The 24,556-nt window shown below is 33.3% G+C and overlaps 1 protein-coding gene across 1 annotated transcript in view; it reads right to left on the bottom strand.

Annotated features, from left to right (window-relative positions):
- The window catches only part of LOC148603708 (integrin alpha-8-like), a 41,935-nt gene extending 17,379 nt beyond the window's left edge, over positions 1-24,556 (bottom strand). Inside the window, exons 1-6 of the mRNA XM_088553199.1 lie at positions 24,348-24,556; positions 15,837-15,973; positions 11,368-11,456; positions 9,518-9,733; positions 9,103-9,160; positions 2,987-3,103 (exon numbers count right to left, since the gene is read on the bottom strand). Coding sequence (XP_088409325.1) covers positions 2,987-3,103; positions 9,103-9,160; positions 9,518-9,733; positions 11,368-11,456; positions 15,837-15,973; positions 24,348-24,490 — 760 coding nt within the window. The 5' untranslated portion in view covers positions 24,491-24,556. The remainder of the gene's footprint in view (positions 1-2,986; positions 3,104-9,102; positions 9,161-9,517; positions 9,734-11,367; positions 11,457-15,836; positions 15,974-24,347) is intronic.

The raw sequence follows: 24,556 nt of genomic DNA, 5'->3' as shown, positions 1-24,556 counted from the left end.
ATTAACATATTGATTATTCTCAACTGTTATTTGAACAATAATATCATATTCGGTTTTAACATTATTACTTATGTGGATATATTTGGTTAGATGTACAAAAAGAAAGAGATCTAAAGAATAAACAAAAATATAAACCATGCAACTACATTACTCCAGTATGCATAATCCATAGTGAAATTAAGGATGCTACAAACACTGTGAAGTCAGCTCATATCTTGACCAACACACAGAGATCGATGGTGAAGGAAACCTATTGACCAAAATATACGACAAACGCGATGATTTGTCATTACGTATTGTCAGTTATTGGAGTTTTCAATTATAAAAGGCTATTGCAGAACCTCGAGATTGAGGACTTCAAGGCTAAACCACCTGACTATTCTTGCAAAAACTTTCCATTCAAATATGGTCCTCTTGGTCACGTCGATACAGGTGATTTAACCATCATCGAAAACGAATCTCTGCGTAATATCCTTTCTAAAGGTCCCAAATACTAATTTATGTCCCACGCTCCATAAATTGGAATTATAACTTTAAAGTTCTTATGGATGTCGTCGAGGACTATGCAAGAAAATGGATAAAACGAGAACAAGAAGACATTGATTCTCTGTCAGAGTGATTAAAGGCCGTGAGGTCTTTATTTTTGAAACGAATGAACGTTTTAAGTAGGTCAATGAGTGCCAAGGCTACATCGGTCTTCAGACCTCGATGTAACAAAAACATTGTCTGCTATACATGACAAATATGTTGTCGTACCAGCAGACAAAGCCCAAAACAACATTTTTTTGTCTGCAAAACGTTTTACATCCAATGTTTATTATCAGAAGTAGACGTAGAAAATAATAGCAGTGATAAGACCTATACTGCTACCACACCCTCAAAAGAAGAGATTGTGGAAAACCATAAATCTTTGCTATCCTCTTTTGGTCTCGTCTGAATATAGCTGAAATATTGCTGCTCGGACGTTAAACCCCAACAAACAAACAAACAAACATTGGTCTCTCTGCCAAGGACGATGATTGTGATTTACCGTCTATGTACTGGATTCCTAAACTCCACAGGAATCCATACAAACAACGTTTCATAGCTGGATCTGCAAAATGTTCCACCAAACCTCTTTCAGAACTTTTAACTTCTATACTCGCAACTGTCAAAGAGGGTCTACAGTCCTACCACAATACTTGTTACTCCCGTAGTGGTATTAATTCAATGTAGATCCTGAAACATTCGAAAGATCTATTGGAGACAATCAGTTCAAGACTATTATCTGAATATAATAGCATTAACACCTATAATTTTTCAACACTGTATACTTCTATTCCCCATAGTTAAAATCCCGACTTAAAACATTATACATCGTTGTTTTTCCAAGAAGGTGGTATAAATAGATACAAATACATAGTTCTTGGTAGAGATTCCTCATACTTTGTAAGAAACAATTCCAAGCCATCTTCCAAATACACACAGGAAGATGTTTACAAAATGCTGGAATTTTTAATTGACAACATATTTGTCCAGTGTGGTGGACGTGTTTTTCAACAAACGGTCGGCATTCCAATGGGAACAAATTGTGCTCCTTTACTTGCTGACCTTTTCCTTCACTCTTATGAGGCTGACTTTACTGCTGATCTCATCCGAAAGGAAGACTTTCGTTTAACTAGATCCTTTAATCTCAGTTTCCGCTATATAGATGATGTTTTACCTTTAAAAAATCCTAATTTCGGTGATTTGATACATCGCATCTACCCCAAAGATAAGGGATACTACAGACACTGTAAAGTCAGCCGCATATCTTGACCTACACTTAGAAATCGATGGTAAAGGAAAATTATTGACCAAACTTTATGACAAACGTGAACTTTTCATTCAAAATTGTCAACTTTTCTTTCATCTGTTGCAACATCCCTTCAACACCTGCGTATGGAGTGTTCATACCACAACTCATACGTTATACCAGAGCTTGCCGAAACTACTCAGACTTTTTGTATCGCGCTTGAAATCTAACAAATAGGCTTCTGGAACAGGGTTATGTTGCTACCACATTGAAGTCATCACTACAGAAGTTTTATGGTCGTCATTATGAACTCGTGGATCGTTATGGTGTCTCCAGCTGCACCATGAAAACTGATTTATTCAACGGGTCATAGTTTTCCTTTTTCTCTTTTGTCTACCCCGGACTTGACTTTTATAAACAACTCGGCGGGTGCTTCTAGAAAAACAAAGGACGCTTACCCTACCAGTGCACCTGATCCATGCTCCCAGTTTTTAGTGGAGTCCGAGTTGCACATTTGTTTTTGTTACATTACGTTCTTTGTTGTGTATGTCTGTTTTCCATGTCTTGTCTTTGTCCCTGGATTACATTCTTTTGATTACCGCTATTACCTTGGTTACCTTGATTACTCTTCAACATGTCATACCCTGGACTTGACTTTTATGAGCAACTCGGCGGATGTTTCTAGAAATGCCGAGGACGCTTATCCTACCGGTACACCTGGTCCATGCTCCCAGTTTTTAGTGGAGTCCGAGTTTGTAATTTACTTTTGTTGCTTTGTACGTATTAATTTGTTTTTTGTATGTTTTTCGTTGTTTTTGTCTGTTTTCCATGTCTGGTCCTTGTCCCTGGATTACATTCCTTTGATTTCCTCTAGAATCTTGGTTGCCATAACATTTTGGTAAATAGAGAAATAATTTCATTGAAATGTCATGATAATGGACATTTCAATGGCAGATAACTTTTTCAAAAACCTCATTTTTCAAACGTTCTATTGCAAAATTTCTGATCAAATTTAGTGATATAGAGATCAAATATGGTTCTTTTCAAACAGAGGAATCATCTTGTTGGGTTTTAGACATGCATGTTTCAACCAAAGCTTGATTTTCATTATATATGAGACAATAAGAAGTACAATATATGATATTAAAGTCGTCTGATTCAAAACGGAGAAGTACTTTTCTCTAATTCATATGGATTATCTACACAACTTACCCATCTGACTGCACTGGTTGATTGCATTCTTCTGATCATTAGACTCAAATGAATCAGAGGTAAAATAGTCAAAAAAGTTTTCTGTTGTATCGGTAGCACTATATTGTAGAAATCCCCCTGAAAAGTTTAATCAAAATGATTTTGATGTTCATTCTTTATTTCTAATTTTTAATATTCGTGTTTATGTTTGTGCTCTTTGAATTCATTTTTGCGTACTTATTTTTTACCTCGTGCTGTTCGTTTTCATCGTTTGTTTGGCATGGGCTTCTTGGTGATATCTTCTCAAAATATTTTTCTCAATTGTACATTGTCTGTGAAAATATCATAGGTTTAAATGTCACGTGTGTTAAGAGCTATTCTATGTAACCATCAAAATTAAGCAGAAATGGTACATTACAAGTTTGGAATTAAGTATTGCACAATGATAGTGTATCATATAAATATTTAAAAAATGGTATGCATTGCTATAAAAAAATCGTGTCACCATAGCAACGGCATTAATTCTGTATGGCCTTCACAGATTTGGTGAAATTTGTTATATCTGTATTGTTCAATAAAAAAAACATTCAAATCTGTTTATCTGCCATTTCTTTGTATTCTATTATGATCTTGATATAATTAACTAAGTAACTAAAGGAATACAATTGATTTATTAATTTACATTTCTTTATTAAGACTGTCTTGGTATCACTTTCAATGTCATTTAGAGTCGAAATGACGCTAAGTTGAGACATGTTTTATTTCAAAATGCAACGAAGGAAATTCCTGATATCTTGTTTTTACAATATTTAATATGTTTTAAAAGTAATCTTAAAAAATCAGAATGGGTATTTTTAAAATAAAAAAGATATTGCAAAAAATCAGATGGTGTAGTGTGACACCATTGGCATGCTGCTTATCTCTGGAAAATGCCAAAAAGCACAACTTAACCCTAAACTGACCCCTTTCTCACATTTATGGATTGATTTAATAAAGAATGTACTTTTCTAACATTTTAGAGTACAGAATATTTATATATCTTATCCTATGTTTATTGCCTAGTCATAGGTTTCAAATTAGAGTTATCTTTCTTTTCATCTAGTTAACTCTCTAAAGAGGAGGCTATAAAAAGTCGTCTGCTTTTTGAAGAAGATGTTTGTTTACAAAAAAGAATGACTTGTAATTTTAAATATCTTATTGATTCTGTAGAGTGTTCAGGGGACTTTGTTCAATTGAAAAGGCATTCTGAGGAAGACATTAAAACAATATTCACTGAATGTGGACTTTTGCCTGAAAACTTGTTTGAAAGTCATTGGAACATTTGTGCTTCACATTTTGCAAATATCTTGCAAAGAAATAATAAGCGAAGCAAAAGGTCATTTTGCGAAATACCCCAGCATCTAAACACACATCCTGAAGCTAATGTTGCATCTGAATGTAGTATTTTACCAACGGAACAATCTAAACGGAAAAGGGACAGAATTTTGACGTTTGAAAATGTTGTCACCATTCGAGATAACTACGGCATTGTTCTTCCTGTTGGAACTCGTAAGTAGTTTTAGCATTTGAATATTATTTATAAAGGTCTCTTAAACATTAGCATTAAGGTTTATCATAATCTTTTTGCGATAATGGCCTCAATTACACCACAAATTTTACAGACAATCCTGTGCTTTTAGGAAACATTTGAAGCATAGCTGAATCTAGATGATTAAAATTTTAATTCATTTTCAGTTTTAGAATATCAAAATCTTCAATTGATTCTTCTGTGCATTTTTATCAATTCTGCAGAGGGTGCAAAAATAAACTAAGTTGGGTAAAAGATTTGAGATGTTCCCCATACAAAGAAGTGAGTTCTTTTTTAACTTTAAATACTTTTCAATTGAAAGACAACACCCAGATGTAAACTAACAGGTGATTTAAACTGCGTAATCAAGTGGACCATCTCAAGTTAAACTCGGATGATTGTTTATTTTGGCCATCTGTTGTATATTGGAAAAAAATGGACAGCAAATACCAGGTCAGTTTTTTACTTAATTTTATGTTAAAGTGATGCATCGTTTTCATATCTAGGGCCAGCTATGCCTGAATTTTTTTTTCTAGATGCTCAGGTTTCTCTGTACACAGAGTAAATTTTATGGAGTAAAAACGGCCATATTTTTCAATGCATTCAGATGAACCTTAAACACATGCATCTGGGAGTAATAAGACCGATAGAGGGTCCCCGTATAATTTAGTAATTATAGATCAGATGGAACTTTCTGTAATTATCATAAAAAAATTAAAGGAGCAGATTTTAGAAATAAATATTCTCGGAAAATAAATAATGTGGCCTGCGGAAGAATAAAAAAAATAAATGTTGTCCACTATCTTTTTTTTTCACCTGTAAACAGAAAAAGAAAAAAATTAATTTTGCCAGAAGTGAATGTCAGACCGAAAACATTCTTGTGGCATTTACCATGACTACTGAATATAGATTTTCTTACTAAAACAAAATGATTTTAGAAATATTCTCGGGAAATAAATAATGTGGCCTGCGGTAGAATAAAAAAAAATAAATGTTGTCCACTATCTTTTTTTTTCACCTGTAAACAGAAAAAGAAAAAAAATAATTTTGCCAGAAATGAATGTCAGACCGAAAACATTCTTGTAGCATTTACCATGACTTCTGAATATAGATTTTCTTACTAAAACAAAATGCCAAGCCCCCCCTCCCCCCCGAAACAAATGGGCATCCCTATATGTAGATATTCTGATCTGCTTCACTTACACCAGACTTTTCAAAAATAACTATGATTTTGTTTTGAAATAATATGAAAAAAATGTAAAAATGATTTTTATCTGATATACATGCACATGTATGGATATTTACATATAATATCCCTTTTCCTACAAAAATTGGGTTCATGGTGTATTTCTGTGGCTGACACAGTACAAAATGTACTCCATCTTATCACAGACACAGAGTTTTGCCAGACTAAATCAAACATGTTGTAAAAATAATTTGTTTATGAACATATATGTTTCTACCATTTCAAGAGTGTTCATGTCTCTGAGGTTCATATACATCGGTCTCTAAGAGGGAGGGCAATGTTACAACCCCAGATACATGTATGCCTTGATATGCAGCACACTTGAAAAAAATCTTTATTATACATGTATGTATGAACTTTTTAATGTTTTTAGTTTGTGTATATGAGAAAAAGAAGTTGTGAATGATTTGACACTTTGATCGTTTTTTTTAAGAAAACAAAAACGAATTAATAGGAAATCGGTTTCCTTTAGTTTTCCGCTCGGGTATTACCGGATCTCACATTTTGGTCCTGTCTGACTGTGAAAACATTAAATCCTAATTAGTCTGATTTTATCAGACTGATGTGAAGTGTGGTACTTTAGTTAGGACTACAGTGTTTGATCTTTTTATGATCAACTGTTTAGACTGCCTATGCTAGCTGTCAGTAACAGCGGGCATTCTGTTGATAGAGCTCTTTATGATGTTTTATTTTTTTGATTTACCGTACTTGTCTTGAGCTTTGTCGTACAGAATTGGCATCTTTTCGTAGTTGAATTTTATTGTTTGTCCATATGTTTGTCGTTCTTCTGACATAGATGCTTGTAAGGGGGCAGGTTGCTAGCTTGAAACATGTTTAACCCTGCCATACACTCAGTGTGTGCCTGTCCTAAGCCAGGAGCCTATGTCAGTACTTGTTGTTGTCTATTATTTGTTTAAGTGTTTACTATGAGCACAGTCTTCGTTACGTAGGCCCGGAATGTGTATTCCTGGTCCGCATGTTAATTTTCACTTGTTGTCAGGGCAGTTCACAGATTTGCGTACAGTGGTAAGATACTTGTTGGAGGCTTTACGACGGTTTCTATTCATGGCATTCTAATTTCTGGGGATTTTGTGTCTGGTTGGCATTGATTCCATATCTTCTCATTTTATTGTTCTTGTCATGGAGTGGAACACAAATTATCAATAGGCCATACAAAGCAAATTATGATTTGCTTTTAGACCTTTTTTCCCAGAAAACTAGACTTTGTATAAACTGTAACTGATATCACACACACTTTAACAGTAATTTTATTGAATATGTGACCTTTATCATAGGCAAATATGAAAAATTCCCAACAATGTATTTTTAGAAATATATTAAAATTGACAGTTTACAAGTAGTTTATTACTTAGTTCTAATAAGAGAGTAAGACAGACATTATTTAGTTTAATTCAACTTATTGTCCCCAGCCGCAACGCGACGGAGGGACTAAGTAACAGTCTGTGTCCGTCCACAACTCCTCCGAAACCACTGAAAGGATTGAAGTTGATCATATCTGCCACCATTTTGATTTGATAATTTTACAAGAGTTATGGGACTTTATCATTTTCATGCACACTACAACATAGGAACACTTTGTGGACGCAACTCCTCGAAAACCACTGTACGGATTTTACTGAAATTTTGTAGGATTATTTGCCACCTTATGTGGTTGACCACATCATATGGCCATTTTGATTGGACAGTTTTTACGGTAGTTGTGGGACTTTATCGACTTAGGGTATTGGACAACATAGGAATGTTTTTTGTGGACGCAACTCCTTTGACACCCCTAAACAGATTTTGCTGAAATTTCGTATACAATGTTATTGTTTGCCACCATATGTACAATGTAGTTGATCATATACTGCCATTTGATTCAACCAATTTTTATGGGAATTATGGGACTTTATCGACTTAGCGTATTTGACAACATAGGAATGTTTTTGTTGACACATCTCCTCGGACACCACTAAACAGATTTTGCTGAAATTTCGTATAAATGTTTGCCACCATATGTAGTTGATCAAATCATACTGTCATTTTTATTCAACCAATTTTTACGGGATTTATGGGACTTTATGGACTTTTTATTGGATAACGTAGGAATGTTTTTGTGGGAGCAACTCCTCGAAAACCGTTGAACAGATTTTGCTTAAATTTTCTAGGATTGTTTGTCACCATATGTACTTCATCATATACTACAGCCATTTTGATTTGACAATTTTTACGGGAGTAATTGAACTTTATCAACTTACTATATATTCAACTTTCATGTGGCGGCGGGGGACAATAGCTACACTTTTACCCATCCCCCCCCCCAAAAAAAAAAAAAACCAAACAAACAAACACAACAAAAGCAAATTCAAGATTCAATATACAAAATATAAGTGCAACATAACCAAACAAAAGTATAATGTTTTTTTTTAATCTTCCCATTATTAGTTTTTGAATTTTTTATAATTTTATATCAATTATTTCTCAAAATCTGTGTTTTTGCAACAAAAATAGCAATTATACATAAAAAAAAAATAAACTTATAGTAGACTCTTATATGCTATATGTAAGTCATAAAACTTAAATCTAAACTAAATGCAAACAGTTTTGCAACCAAATACGATGGTGAACTGGTTAAATGCATTTTTTTTTCAAAAGGGGAGAAATTGCCCAATTTTCAAAACCCGTTACTATTAAACGAAAAAAAAACACCCGAGCCAATTTTTTAATATTTTGATCTATAGGACCAACTTTATATTTAACATTAATTTCCAGATTTTTCTCAGTCGCATTTTTTGTAGGTGAAACTTTTAAAAGTTGCAATTTCAGCAAAAAATCGTAAAATGCATAATTAAGAAATTCCTGTTTTAGACTTTGCCTATTTTAGTCATTTTTATAATTATGAGCAGTGTGAATGATCATACATTTTATATTTAAACATATATGTTTTCATTGAAATTATCATTTTAATGATTCATTTAGCTATTTGAACAGAATAAAGTAATGAAATATTGGAAAAATTGTGTTTTTTCTGTAAATTTTGCCAATACAAATGGAAAAACCATAATATTGTTGCTATGGTAACATAACATATTTTTAAAAATCATTATACTGCTCAAAGTATTTACTAATCCAAGGGGAATATTTAGTAGGAAAATGAGAAATTTCTGAGAGATGCCATTTCTCATTAATTTGTGGATTCTTTGGTGGTTACATAGAATCGCTCTTAAATATTTATAATTACTTTCTTTACATTTGATCTCAACTAGCTTTATTTTATATCAACACTCAGACACGGATTACATGAAAACTAATACAAGCACTTACCTTTGTTTTCATTGAACCCAGGTGCTCCTAATAAAACATTAAGGCGTGAATCTGGGTACTAAATAGAAGAAAACAAATAGTTGTATAATCATATTATAGATATTACGGTAATCAAAATATAAATATGAACAAAATGTTATTGATTAACAGGATCTACAATTTCCTGAAACAAAGAGACAAGGCATATTGAAAAAATAAAAACCAAGATCTTTTTATTTTGTTTAAATCTTAAAAAAAAACATCGATACCCTTTAAAATAAATGAGGTGTTCTCTAACTCAATTGTGCAATATTTCTGTTATTTTAAAGAATATGAATCCTATAGGCTAAAAATAAAATAAAATAAAATGGCCATGAAATTTTATTAAATCTTATCAAGAACAATAGTTTATAAAGCAGAGACGTCCTTAGCATACCTTTTTATTAGATATAGCAAATCCAATTTCCGCCATTTCATAAGTTAAAAAACTTGCGTTTGACGATCTAATATCAGTAAATTTGTTTGTATTGAACATCTTCGTTGTCACAGTGGCCACGTCTAAATTCTTGTCAATGTTGAAACATAACCCGATTGGATATACGAAATTTCTGTCTTCCAGACTAGTCATGTTTTTCCACAGAGGTGCACAAATCTTTAACATAAATGTACAGTGTGATGTTTATATTTTTTTCAATAGTGCCAGGCAACTCAGAATATCATGTTTACTTAATGAGGAGCTTCCATCTCCATTTTTCTCCTTTAGTTGAGAAAAATAGCCAGAAACAAGCATTTTGACCCCTATGTTCTTTTTTAGTATGGTCTGCCTTATTTTTTGAACAATGAAAATAAAGATATATATGCAAGATACCCTAACAATAATTATAGTAAATTTTGTAGAATGGTTTCAGAGAAGATTTTCAAAGTTGAACACGTGAAAAAATGACAAAAATATCGGCATAGGTCCGTCTTCTGATTCTGAATAAACTAACACTTGGTGAATTCAGCGGGTTTTAATTTATTTGCAAAGAGTAATTAAGGGAACCAAGGTTATAGCAGTAATCAAAAGAATGTAATCCAGGGACAAAGACCAGACATGGAAAACAGACATACACAACAAAGAACATAAAGTAACTAGAATCATACATACAAAGTAACAAAAGCAAATGAGCAACCCGGACTGCACTAAAAACTGGGAGCATGAACCTGGTGCACCGATTGGGTAAGCGTCCTCTGCCTTTCTAGAAACACCCGCCGAGTTGCTGATAAAAAGTCAAGTCCGGGGTAGACAAACGAGGAAAGGAAAACTATGACCCGTTGAATAAATCAGTTTTCATGGTGCAGATGGATACACCATAACGATCTACGCGTTTATTTGTTAGAGTTCTAGCACGATACAAAAAATCTGCGTAGTTTCGGCAAGTTCTGGCATAACGTATGAGTTGTGATATGAACACGCCATACGCAGGTGCTGAAGGGATGTTGCCACAGATGAAAGGAAAGTTGACAATTTTGAATGAAAAGTCATCACGTTTGTCGTAAAGTTTGGTCAATAATTTTCCTTTACAATCGATTTCTAAGTGTAGGTCAAGATATGCGGCTGACTTCACAGTGTCTGTAGTATCCTTTATCTCAAGTTCTTTGGGGTAGATGCGATGTATCAAATCCCCGAAATTAGGATTGTTTGAAGGTAATACGTCATCTATATAGCGAAAACTGAGATTAAAGATTCTGCAAAAAAACTGTATTTTACCCAGGACATGTTTTTCAAGGATCAAAATTTCAAACGGTCATTTTCTGCAGGATACCATAAGGATCAATCATGCAAATCCATTTAGTAGTTTCAGTCAAAAGAGATGTTTGAAAAATTGTAAACGACGAAATGGACGCCGATGGACGACGACGACGGACGCCAAGTGCCGGCAATAGCTCATATGGCCTACGGCTTAGTGGGCTAAAATACTAAAAAGCATCCAAATAACAAGAGTATTATAAAATTAGTTCTTAATTAACCTCTCTAAGTGTTCATTGAAATACAATACCGATAGTTAATTTCATAATGTCATTTTTGACAACTGGAGTAACGTAATCATGCATAAAAATCTGAATATCTGCGACGAACATTTAAAAATGAAAGTGTATGTCTCCATGATATATTGGACCTCATTAGATTGTGCCAGTGACTTGTTATGAACTAACTAACTTTTTTTCTGATAATGTCTTTATTATCAAAACGATTGTTGTAAAAACCAGGAATATTTTAAGACAAACTCGGTTTCGATACCTTACCACAATTTTGTTATCGATGGTTGCCATTGAAGCTCCTAAGAGTTCTTTGTTCTCCTGAAATCCTGAGATAATATCCCATTTTGTTTCCTCTGTAATAATGTGTAATATTATTTTTTGTTTTACTTTTATAACTCTTAAAAGTTAAGAGGCTTAAAAAGACAAACAACAACAACAAAAAGTATTACATATACATTTCAAAAGCGTTTAAACGGACACAAGAGAGACAAAACAAAACAAAAACATTTACTTCCTTGAAAGTAAACTTTTCAGCTTGCCAAAATCACTGTCTCGGATATTTTAATAAAAATGCAAATCCTTATGGTTGAACAGAACAAGATTTGGAGCGATCCATATAGTGAAGTGGAAAGGATTTCGGTTAAAGTTAATCCGTGTGTTGCATCGACACGGAATTTAAAAAAAAAACAAATACAAAAACAAAAACAAACAAAACAAAGCAAAAAACAAAACAAAAAAAAAAACAACAACAATTTCTTCCGTACTTTGTATAGTTTTTCCTTACAGTATTTGTTCAGGTTTTGAGTCAATTTTTTTTACAATAATTGAATTGCTCATAGGGATTTTACATAGAAGCACACTGTATTTAAACGCAGTGTTCAGCATGGTGCGGATTGTGTCCTTATTCCTTGTATGACTTATGATGTACTGTGGTTTTGAACCCTGCATTGGAAGAATTGGGATTGATATTACATACGGTGAAGACATAACTTTTGTAGGTTTAAACTGTTCTGGGGCTGATATTTCACTTTACTGCTGGTAGTCCTTAATTTGAGCATTTGTGTAAAATATTATCGATTTCTTTATTTCTGTTTTAACAAGTGATTCAGACCTTTTTGATCTGATTTTAGGTGTTTTATTGTGTAAAAATATTTCCTTGTCAAGTTTGCAATTGGGGAAAAGGGTAGTGATCACGCCAAAGTACTTTAATCCCGCCGCATTTGTTTTCTCCTGTCCAAAGTCAGGACTTTTTGGCCTATGTATATTTTGTTTCATTTTCACTTTCAGGTTACTTTATTTTGCTGGAGTATATTGGGGCAACCATTTTGTTGTACCTATTTATAAAGGATTTTTTAGGACCAGCTGCAACCTGCCCTGTGGTGTGAGGGCTTCCTTGTCATTCACTGAAGAGCCATGGTGGCCTTGAGCGGTCATTTTTCTATCCCGGTAGGCATGGCGCGGTAGGGTTTTTGTCTCTTTGACATATTCATCATATTCATTTCTGTTAGCAGAGTAGAGAAAAGAGTCATCACATTTTAAGGACATATGTAAAAAATGATTAGTTGTGACATGTATCGTTAATTTAATCCTCTATCCTACATAACATCTAGAAGCCCTGTACTACCGAATATCGTGTACTTAGTTACAGCCATGGACATATTCTACAAAGAGGAATGACCCGATCAGCGGAAGCTATATTTCAATAGCATAGCTGGCCAAGTGATCATCAGGCCGCTGCACTGTATGAAGTCGTTATTGCCATAGATGTCACAGCGGTACGAGTTCGAGTCCCGAGAAGGGAAAAATTAAAAAGTTGCTTTGCAAATATGAAAGTTCTTGTATCGTTGTGAATTTGTCAGACTCTTACATCCGTACATTATCTTATCAATTATGATCACAACAAAAATATCGAACACTACCCTATCCCTAATCAAGTCAAGTCCAAATTTGACCGATGGAGCAGCGTGGAGAATAGAGTCGTTATATTCTGAGACGTATATATAATAATATGTTATGATATGTATCGTTAATTTAATCCTCTCTCCTACATAACAACACCCAGATAAGCTTCACGTTCTACTATGCTTCGTGTACTTAGTTACAGCCATAGATATATTCTACAAAGAGGAATGACCCGGCCAGAGAAAGATATATTTTTATATAGCCTTGCTGGAAGAGTGGTCTTGGGCGCTGGACTTAGTGCAAGCGGTGTTACTATAGATGTCACAGCGGTAGGGAACTTGCTTCGGAAATTTGACAGTTCAAACATCGCTGGAAATTTTTCAGACCCTTCTATGTTTATCTTATCTTCCCTGTATCAATTTAATGCTATGGAGCAGCATAACGAATAGAGTCGTCACATTCTAAGACGTGTGTATGATATTGACTTGTTGTTACATATATTGTTAATTTTATCCTCTATCCTACATAACAATACCTACGACCCTAGGTTAATCGTACTAGGAGGAATGACCCTGCCAGCGAAAGCTATATTTCTATATAGCATAGCTGGTCTAGGGCGTTGGACTGTGTGCAGGCAATGTTGCCATAGATGTCACAGCGGTACGAGTTCGTGTCAAAACAAAACATTTGCCTCCTCACCGTAAATTACACTAGGTTACCATTATCTGAACGTAAAGATCTAGAGGGTCTATAGTTGGAAATCAGGTATGTTAGTACTGTCCCATGGAATGATTTGAATACATAAAATATGATCATGCTTCTTTGTTCTTGTAAGAAGTCTTGCTTCCGTATTTTGAACATGCTGGAGTTTCGCCATTGATTTTTTTACGCCATAGTATAATGCATTTCAGTTGTCACGTCTAAAAGTGACTCATGAACACCAACGTGTTACAGGCAGTTTCAGTTATATATGGTTGAACACGTTTTAATATTTTGGATATGTCAAAAACGGGCTTTACTGATAGTACTTGCTTGGTTTTTCATACAAGTTTCGTTGAAGAAGACGTCAAGGATTTTTTTACACACTAAGCGTCGGTAAGTATAGTTCAATCGAAGGCGAGGCAAAAATCGGATAAGCTGCTAAGTCGATGTTCCATCTTATCTTGATTGAGTGTAAGTAGGTTGGTACTCATTCATGTACTGATACCGGATAAGCAATGTTCTAATCGAGTTGATAACTCCACCTAGTCGTCCTGTGATTTTTTCGCTAGATAAACCTTGTATATCATCAGCGTAGCAATGATATGACATGTTATGACGTCGGCGAATTTCGTCCAATGGTCTTGATAACATAAAGTAGAGTTTAGGTCCCTAAAAGAGAGCATTGTGGCACGCCAAATCAAAATTGCATATCATTTGAAGAACATCACCAATGGCCACACTGTGACTTCTGTTTGACAGGTAAGATTCCGGGGTAGACGGAAGAGGAAACAAAAACTATGACAAGTTGAACAAATCTGTTCTCATATTGCAGATAGATAAACCGTAACGACCCAACGAGTTCAACTACCACAATACAACACCGCCTGCACTAAGTTCAACGCTCCAGAGCTCTCAACCAACTAGGCTTAATAAAAAAATATAGTTTCGTTAATTGAATGATGCTTCCAGGTAAGTGAACCTATACTGCTAACATAAACACATTATGTAACAAAATAGAACAACATCTGACGATATCGCGTAAGACAGTAGAGGATCTGCAATAATATACAAATACAGCAACACTAAGATACAACACCGGTTGTTTTATATCCTGGCGGTTGACAGAAGTGCTGTAGTGTACTACTCACCGTTTGTCCTGATATCTTGCGGTAGACAGGACTATTTTAGTGTACTACACATTTGAGGTTTTATATCCATATGACGATAGAACTGTAGTACTGATATTCTCACCATTGTCGTCATATCCAGCGGAAAACAGCACTATTGTTGTGTTCTACTCACCCGTTGATTATTTCCAGTAGTGGTCGTGACTATTATACTGTTATACTTATAGCTTGCCCTTTTATCAAACGGTTGACATAACCTTATATTTAGAGGTGTGATGATTGTTATAGTGTTCTACTCATCATTTAGTCTTATATCCAGGTATGATATATATGCTAGGCTATGATATGCAGGACTGATGTAGTGTTCGATTCACCACAACTTGATCTTATATATCCAGTGATAGGAAGGAATGTTGCAGTGTTCTTCTCAACATACTGTCTTAGTGTCCATTAGCTGTTTGTTCTCCTAGTAGCTGCATACTGGACTATATTCAGCTGTAGACAGGATAAATGTAGACAAATGTTCTACTCACCGAATGTTCTTATATTCAGCTGTAGACAGGATAAATGTAGACAATCGTTCTACTCACTGATTGTTCTTATATTCAGTGGTAGACATGACTATTAAAATATTCTACTCATCGTTTGTACTTATATCCATAGGTAGAGTTGTTGTAGTGTTTTACTCATCGGTTTTACTTACATTCAATATTACACGGGACTGTTGTAGTGTTTTACTCAGCGGTTGTTCTTACATTCAATACTACACGGGACAGTTGTAGTGTTTTACTCACCGGTTGTTCTTACATTCAATACTACACGGGACTGCTGTAGTGTTTTACTCATCGGTTTTACTTACATTCAATACTACACGGGACTGTTGTAGTGTTTTACTTACCGGTTGTTCTTAGATTCAATTTTACACGAGACTGCTGTATTGTTTTACTCAACGTTTTTGTTTTACCCAGCGGTAGACAGAATGTTTTTATGCGTTCTACTCACCCGGTGACCTTATATCCAGAGGATGACAGGGCTGTTGTTGTTTGGCCATAAAATCGATTTTACATTTGTAAACGTTGCCCGGTGTATCAATACTATCATCGTTTGAAAAATTTGCCTTTATAGATCCAACTAATGCCCTGAAATACAAATGAAAGTGATGAATAAATACAAAATAAATTTGCTTCATAGATTAACATCACATGAAAAACTATTTTGAAAAAAGCCACACTTACAACTTTAATTTAACCATCTTTACACTGCAGCAATTTCGTCTTTACATTTTTGTATTTTGAACAATGATGATGTCAAAGTGAGATAGTTGTAAATGGCGTGTTTCTAGGTAAGAACATTTTCAGGACGTTAAATTTTATGTTCCCTTTTTCTCAGAAATGTCAATGAATACAGATCATATTGTTCGTTTTCGTCTTTGATTAACAGTATTTGTTGATAGCATTATCCTTAACAACATTTAAGTGCCATTCTGTGTATGAATCAGGCAATGGGTGGCGCATCATAATTCTAAATTTGGTCTTATTTGTCTAAAATATATTCAATACATCTAGAAAACAACTGAAAAGCTATTTGAATTTATCCTAAACTATCTGTAACGTAGATGTTATTTGACTGCTTATATAGAGAAAGAGTGCAGGAAAACATTCCCGCCATTTTTTGTAGTGCACTTTAACCCAATTTGACTTATCAATATCTTAAAAAAGCAAATTTTACAAACACTTTGATGGTTATTTCTGGTGGTTATCAGTATAATAAATTGGTTAATGCAATAAAATCTCTGCGGTTGTTATACTTTTTAGATAAAAATGATATATATTGTGCATGAAATCATCATTTTCAATGAGTTATCGTTCTTGATGATTTGTTTTGTTTTGTTTTTTATTATTATTAGGAGATGAATATAGATTTCTCAAAAATACAAATGTGACTAAAGAAAAGACCAATATTACGTTAAGATATAGCATATGCAGACTAAAAAAATCATTGTTTGTTCGTGCCTATATTTTATATGGACTGGTATTTACAAAAACACTACTACGTTAACCACATACTCATCGCTTTTAGTTTTAGTTTGTTTTGTATGTTTTATTGGTACATTTTATCATTGCAATCTGTCCAAGGTCAATCTCCTAACGGCGGTAGATATTGGTATAATGAAGAGAAGAAACGAACTTTCAAAGAAAGTTTTGAATTTTCCTCAGTAGTATAATAGGAAAATAAACAGAAAAAATACTTAGCCGAGTTTTAATACTTCCCTATATCGGAAGTCCAAATCGTAGTAGACCATGGGCCAGCATTACTACCACCCGCCTCCCTCTCCCTAGATGGAGTTTTGTAGACCAACTTATATAACGTTCATTTTTGATGCATCTGAAACACATTTCTACCTGTTTGCAAAACAAAATAAAAATAAAAATAAAATAAAAAAATAAGTGCAGCGCTAGGTCTGGATTTAATAAATAGCGAAGGCAGTGGCGTGGAAGTAACGAAACTTGGTAAAAACTGAGTTTTCCAATAAAGAAATACCAGATCCAAAAACATGTAAGATACCTTTAAAGTTCGGTTTTAAGCCTGGGAATTTGTATATTTTTTACAATTTTATTACAAATTTATACCCAAAAGTGAAAAAAAAATTATCCCCCTCAATTTTTCATTGAAATTGTCATTGGGACAGTATAGACCGACAAGGCCTAAAAAGGACTTCTTCAAGCAAGCATAGTTTTAAAGTGTGGTTTTTGTAGAACAAAATCCTACTTGTTTACTTAAAAATAACTGCATCGTTAAACTTCCAGTGGAGGTTGAATGAACTACCCTTACCCCAATTTCAGGCAATATGAGTGTATTGTATGTATAAAAGTAATTGACCATCAATGTTTATGTCCATCATAATAAGAATACAAAACTCATCTCAGAGATACGTATGAATCATAAATATTCAAATGGGCTTATGGTTTATATGAGAAAAAAGTTATGCTCCAAATTTATAGGATTGAATACTTGAGTCCTTCCATTTTTCTCCAAATACCAGTTATAGCGTTACAAATTTCAATAACTATTATACTTTAATAGCAAACAAAAATTATTAACTAGATGAAAAAGGAATCATAGCTACTGTTTCATTTGAAATTGAGTCTAATAATGACAAATAGAGATTTTTTCAGAATTTCTACTTTTTAATCCTTTTACGTGATGTTATGTTTCTGTATACAAAGTGAATCAGTCATGAAATTTTTCCCGGACACATAAATATGTAGGAAGATCAAATCAAAATATTAGTTGTATACAAGAAGTACTCATAACCAAAAGTATCGGAAGAGGAAGGAAGCAAGGAAATAATTTCTTAGGGCACTTCAATTTCATTTTATCTTAAGCATTGAAACAGAACTAAAACAAATCCCGCATGTACGTTAAAAGCAACATTTGTTTTACATTTTACAGTTAAATAAATATAATAGATCTATTGGGTTTCATTGTATTATGGTTTGATGCAATTCAATGTCTATATATGTTGAGTTTGTACTGATTGATTCTCTGATAAAAAGCTGTACCAAGTTGTTATTAAGTATTGCTCAACCGTGTGGTTTGTAGTCTTGATAACAACAATTAAGTCTTGCTCAACCTTGTGGTTTGTAGTCTTGAAAACAACAATTAAGTATTGCTCAACGTTGTGGTTTGTAGTCTTGATAACAACAATTAAGTCTTGCTCAACCTTGTGGTTTGTAGTCTTGATAACAGCTTAGTTAGTTGTTTATCTGAGTTTTTTTTATTGTTTAAAATAATATACTCTCATTTATACACAATCGCCAAAATGATGTTTGTCATAGATAATATATTTCTACGATTATTAGGCTTTCACTTTTCAACTTATGTATTGTTTTTTTTTATTATTATTATTTTATACAATTTTTAATAGAAAATGAACGTTTTTGTTCATTTCCTAATGGTAAAGAAGAATATCTTGGCTTTCCTTTGATGCCATTTGTATTCACAAAAACAAATTGTTTTACTTGGATAGAAGCAAAATGTTTCGAAGGCCAATACTTAGAAATGACCTTAAGGCCTTTTTCAGACCCAGGATTTCATGACGTTGCACTTATTTTCTGGCAAACAGTCGGATTTATGTTTTTAATGTACATAACCATTAATCTATATAGATTTTCAAAAATCCCTCTAGTGGAGGATTTCGTTATGTGACCCGTAGACTATAGTGCGTTACTCCATAGCGACTATACATTTTAAATTATATAATGTTAATAGAGGACGAAGCCCTCATAATGATAATCAATGCGAATTTAACCTTTAACATTAGAAACACTGAAAACCTGATTACAGTCTGACCAGACGTTAATTTGTAATAGCACGGATAATACAAAGCAAGGATCTTTTTTAGTTTCGTATGTTTAACAACATTAAATGTTTATAACTCGCGTCTTAAGGTTTTGTTAATTTATGTAAAAAAATCCTAGTTGTAGTACTGTAAACGTCATATTTTTTATATCAATTTATTCAATTTCGTCTCTTGCATATTACATCTGCCTCGTATTAGAAGAGGAAGTCCTCTTAATAGCAACCATGCAAATATAATCTTTATCCTCAGAAGCATTTCAGTCTGACAGGAAGTTAACATGTAATACCAAGAGAAATGTGCAGTACGGATTATTTTTCAGTTTCGTATCTTTATACCAAAAAAGGAAATATTTATCAGCAAACAGCTCACATCTTCAAGTTTTGTTATATTATGGAGACAACTAAATCCTTGTTGATATCAAACTGTAGAATGCAAAACTATTTTCAAAAATATAAATATCTTTTATTTCGTTCTTTTTGAGATATTAAGTATGTAATTACAATAACAGTTACAGTCTTAATATATAAAATATCATATACATGCGAGTTTTAAGAATGTCTCACATCTTACACAGATGCAAAGAAAGAGTTGTAAAATATAACAGTGAACTCTTATCTTAATTGAAGCCATACCCAAACCTCCATATGTATATTTTTTCGACATATATTTTTTTCTTCAACTTTACCATGGTCCTTCCGCATTCCTCAGCATCACAGCAGAATATCCAAAATACGATCCCGGGTCCCCTCGGAAGTTGATTGATTGATTGATTGATTCGTTGTCGGGGTTTAACGCCCGAGCAACGGTATTTCAGCTATATTCAGGCGATGAATATGAAGTGGATGATAAAATGAACATGAAATGATGATGAAATGATAAATGGGATGGGACACAAGGAAAATGGGGTCGACAAATTTTAATTACCACTGGAAATAGGGAGAGGTGGGTAGGGTCGGGTACCCCATTCGACCATCTGGGGCACACAACCCAGTTGCTCTGTTGGCAGAGCGCCCTAGCTCCCGGGTAGGGTTTCTGAGCATTATTTAGTCGCCTTTTACGACAAGTTTAGCGCTGCTGCAGGTCTATTCGTTTAACACCCGGACCTGCACGGGGTCCTCCGAAGTTGATAACATGGTCCATATCAATATTAAACCTATGAACACCTAATACTAACAGAGAAAATATATAAGTCCCCATGTTCCATGTAACTATCTCAGACGCCAGAATATCACACCATTAAATGATTTTATTAACTTCCCTCTTAAAAAAAAGATTTCCTTGTATAGGTCAACGAATCAATAAAGCGAAACATGTCAGTATAAACCGAACCGATTTTAGGCAGAAGAATTCGTTTGGTTTATGAAGGTTTTTCATAATATCACCTGTAATCGATAATTTATTCCACGCCCTATAACCCTTGATAACACCCGCTTACCCATTGATAACGGTATATTGATCATCGATACCGTTTGCTATTGATAATTATTTCTAGTTAATTCATTTAAAACGCCGTATATGAAGTAATTCACGAATTTTTCGTTATCTATGGGTTAGCAGATACTATCTATTGGATACAGAAGCTAATTTCTAGATAGCGCAATCAAGTCATAGATCACGGATTGATCAATCAAATGACGAGTTACGTATTGGAAGTGCTATCAGTTTCATGTACCAAAGGCAAGGATGCACATAATTTGCTGACAAAAATGTCTGAATATAACAGCATTAAAACCTATGATTTTTCAACACTGTATACTTCTATTCCCCATACTCAGTTACAATCCCGACTTAAAAACATTATCCATCGTTGTCCTTCCAAAAAAGATATAAATATATAGTTCTTGGTCGCGATTCCTCATACTTTTTAAGAAATAATCCCAAATCATCTTCCAAATATACAGAGGAAGATGTTTACAACATGCTGGAATTTTTAATCGACAACATATTTGTCCAGTGTGGTGGACGTGTTTTTCACCACATAGTCAACATTCCAATGGGAACAAATTATGCTCCTTTACTTGCTGACCTATTCCTTCACTCTTATGAGGCTGATTTTATAGCTGATGTGATCCGAAAGAAAGAATATCGTTTGGCTAGATCCTTTAATCTCAGTTTCCGCTATATAGATGAAGTATTATCTTTAAACAATCCTAATTTCGGGGAATTGATACATCGCATCTACCCTAAAGAACCTGAGATATGGGATACGACAGACAATGTGAAGTCAGCCTTGACCTACACTTAGAAATCGATGGTAAAGCAAAATTATTGACCAAACTTTACGACAAACGTGATGACATGACATTTAGAATTGTCAACTTTCCTTTCATCTGTGGCAACATCCCTTCAGCACAGGCGTATGGAATGTTCATATATAATCTTAAGTTTAAAAGAAATTTAAAAGAAAAAAAGATCAGTAATATCAAGTCCCAAGTGATATAAAGAACCACCCCGTGCTTCCCATAGAAAGTACTATGTAGCCACGAGGCAGTACAATGCTCCATGTCTCTATTAATATTCGCTACATGACAAGGCAAAGTAGACGAAAATGCGTGTTTTTTTTTAATATCAAAAATGATTTTTTAGACATTATAAATTTTATCTTTTAATATTACAAAACTTTTTTTTTTAAATTGAAAGAATCATTTTTCAATTATTGAGAATTTTATTGAATTTCTAAATTAAAACGATTTTTAATATTGTTAGAATTTATTTTCTAATATTAGAAAATGGACTTGTTGTATTCAGTTACGACTTTTTAATATTAGAAAATCATTTCATAATATTTAAATATGTGACTGATTTTGCAACATTGCAAACTGATTTTTCAATGATAGAAATTCATTTTCTAATATTAAAAATTCATTTTTTATACTACAAATTCATTTTTTCATATTACAGATTCAATTTGTAATATTACTAAATGTGTGATATTTTTATGATTTTACTAAGACAGGAATTTGTCATATTAGAAAACTAGTGTTTAATAATACAAGATGAATTTCAAATATTATTTTTTTGTTATGTAAATATTACTAATATTACAAACTATTGATATTTGTCCACTTTGGTTTGCCATTAACTTTATTAATAATGCTGACAAGTGTGCTCCTTCTGGTTTATGTCACTGACCCATCTCCATGAACTTACAATACACATCCTTCATCTTGAAAGTTAAACTAGCTTGGATTTGAGATGAATAGATGTGTTTGACTGAGAATTATAACATTCCAGAGTTCACCAGGGGAAAGTATAGACTTACAAGCCCTTAAAGGACTTCTTAAAGCAGGCATAGTTTTAAAGAAGGACGAAGGAAAATGGTTATTTTGAGATGCTACATTGTCCTTTATTGATTTTTTTACTTTCAACATATGCATTCGAAATAAAATGTTCACTTATAATGGGATTTTGGAATCAATTCTCAATTCTCATGTGCGTTTTACGATTTTCCCAAGTATTCAGTATCCATTAAAAACCTTTAATTAGAATCAGGTGATTATGAGGCATGTTTCTCAATTATGTGCTTTGAGATATGTTGACCAAGGAAGAAATCTAGTGAGAGGATTTTTTTAAAATATAAAACAAATCCGGATTTATCCATTTGATGAGGAATTCCATCAGAAACCAAAATGGTAATATTGTTTTAAATTGATAGGTATTAAGAAATACGCTAAAGACTTTCAAAAAGGAGTTGAATTACATTCCCGTGTAGATGTGAGGGAATTAATCATGTTGTGACGAAAACATAATTTTATCGTTAAAAAATATTTCAAAAAAGACTCATGAAATATGTAATAATTTTTCATAATTTACTACTTGGTGGAGCATAGTTGTGCTTTGTAGTTTTGTATTGTTAAAGAAGAAACGCACTTTTTTCAGGATATTGTGGTTACAAATATTTATCTGACGGCAATAAGGCAATTACTGCCCTTCGCACACTTTTATTTGACCTAAATGTATCTTAATAATTCATTATTGCTCCCTTTTGTAATATATATATATATAAACTTTATACAATTTTTTAAAGGAAAGGACATTTTTGCCATATCCTAATGGCATAATGTCATACCTCAACAATTATATAAAGAAAAATATTTTGGCTTTCTTTTTACGTCATTTGTATTTTAAATTCACAAAACCAATTATTTTACTTGGATAGAAGCAAAATGTTTCGAAGGCCAATACTTAGAAATGACCTTTTTAGAATCTGGATTTCTTGACAACGTTGCACTTATTTTCTGGCGAACAGTCGGATTTATGTTTTTAATGTACATAACCATTAATCTATATAGATTTTTTTTCAAAAATCCCTCTAGTGGAGGATTTCGTTATGTGACCCGTAGACTATAGTGCGTTACTCCTTAGAGACTATACATTTTAAATTATATAATGTTAATAGAGGACGAAGCCCTCATAATGATAATCAATGCGAATTTAACCTTTAACATTAGAAACACTGAAAACCTGATTTCAGTCTGACCAGACGTTAACTTGTAATACCAAGGGTAATACAAAGCAAGGATCTTCTTTAGTTTCGTATGTTTAACAACATTAAATGTTTATAGCTCGCGTTGTAAGGTTTTGTTAAATTATGAAGAAAACAATCCTAGTTGTAATATTATAAAAGCCATATTTTTTAATATCAATTTATTCAATTTTGTTTGTTGCATATTACATCTGCCTTATATTAGAACAAAACGTCCTTTTAATAGCAACCATAAGAATATAATCTTTGTCCTTAGAAGTATTTCAGTCTGACAGGAAGTTAACCTGTAATACCAAGGGAAATATGAAGACAGATCTTTTTCAGTTTCGTATCTTTATAACAAAAATAAATGTTTATCAGCAAACATCTCACATCTTCAAGTTTTTTATGGAGAAAAATAAATCTTAGTTGTTATCAAACTGTAAAATGCAAAACTATTTTTAAAAATATAAATATCTTTAATTTCGTCCATTTACAGATATTTGGTATGTAATTACAATAACTGTTACAGTCTTAATATATAAAATATATACATGCGAGTTTTAAGAATGTCTCACATCTTACACAAATGTAAAGAAAGAGTTGTAAAATATAACAGTGAACTTTTATCCTTAATTGAAGCCATACCCAAACCTCCATATGTATATTTTTTCTATAATTTTACCATGGTCCGTCCGCATTCCTCAGCATCACAGCAGAATATCCAAAATACGACCCCGGGTCCCCTCCGAAGTTGATAACATGGTCCGTGTCAATATTAAACCCATGAACACCTAATACTAACAGAGACAATGTATAAACCTCCATGTTGGAAGTAACTATGTCACACGCCAGAATATCACACGATAAAACGACTTTTTAAACTTCCCTCTG

This window comes from Perna viridis, chromosome 11 (genome assembly GCF_037379345.1).
Source record: "Perna viridis isolate PV_CMFRI_1.1 ecotype Kerala chromosome 11, ASM3737934v1, whole genome shotgun sequence".
Taxonomy (NCBI): Eukaryota; Metazoa; Mollusca; class Bivalvia; order Mytilida; family Mytilidae; genus Perna; species Perna viridis.
This window is presented reverse-complemented; position numbering and strand designations above follow the sequence as displayed.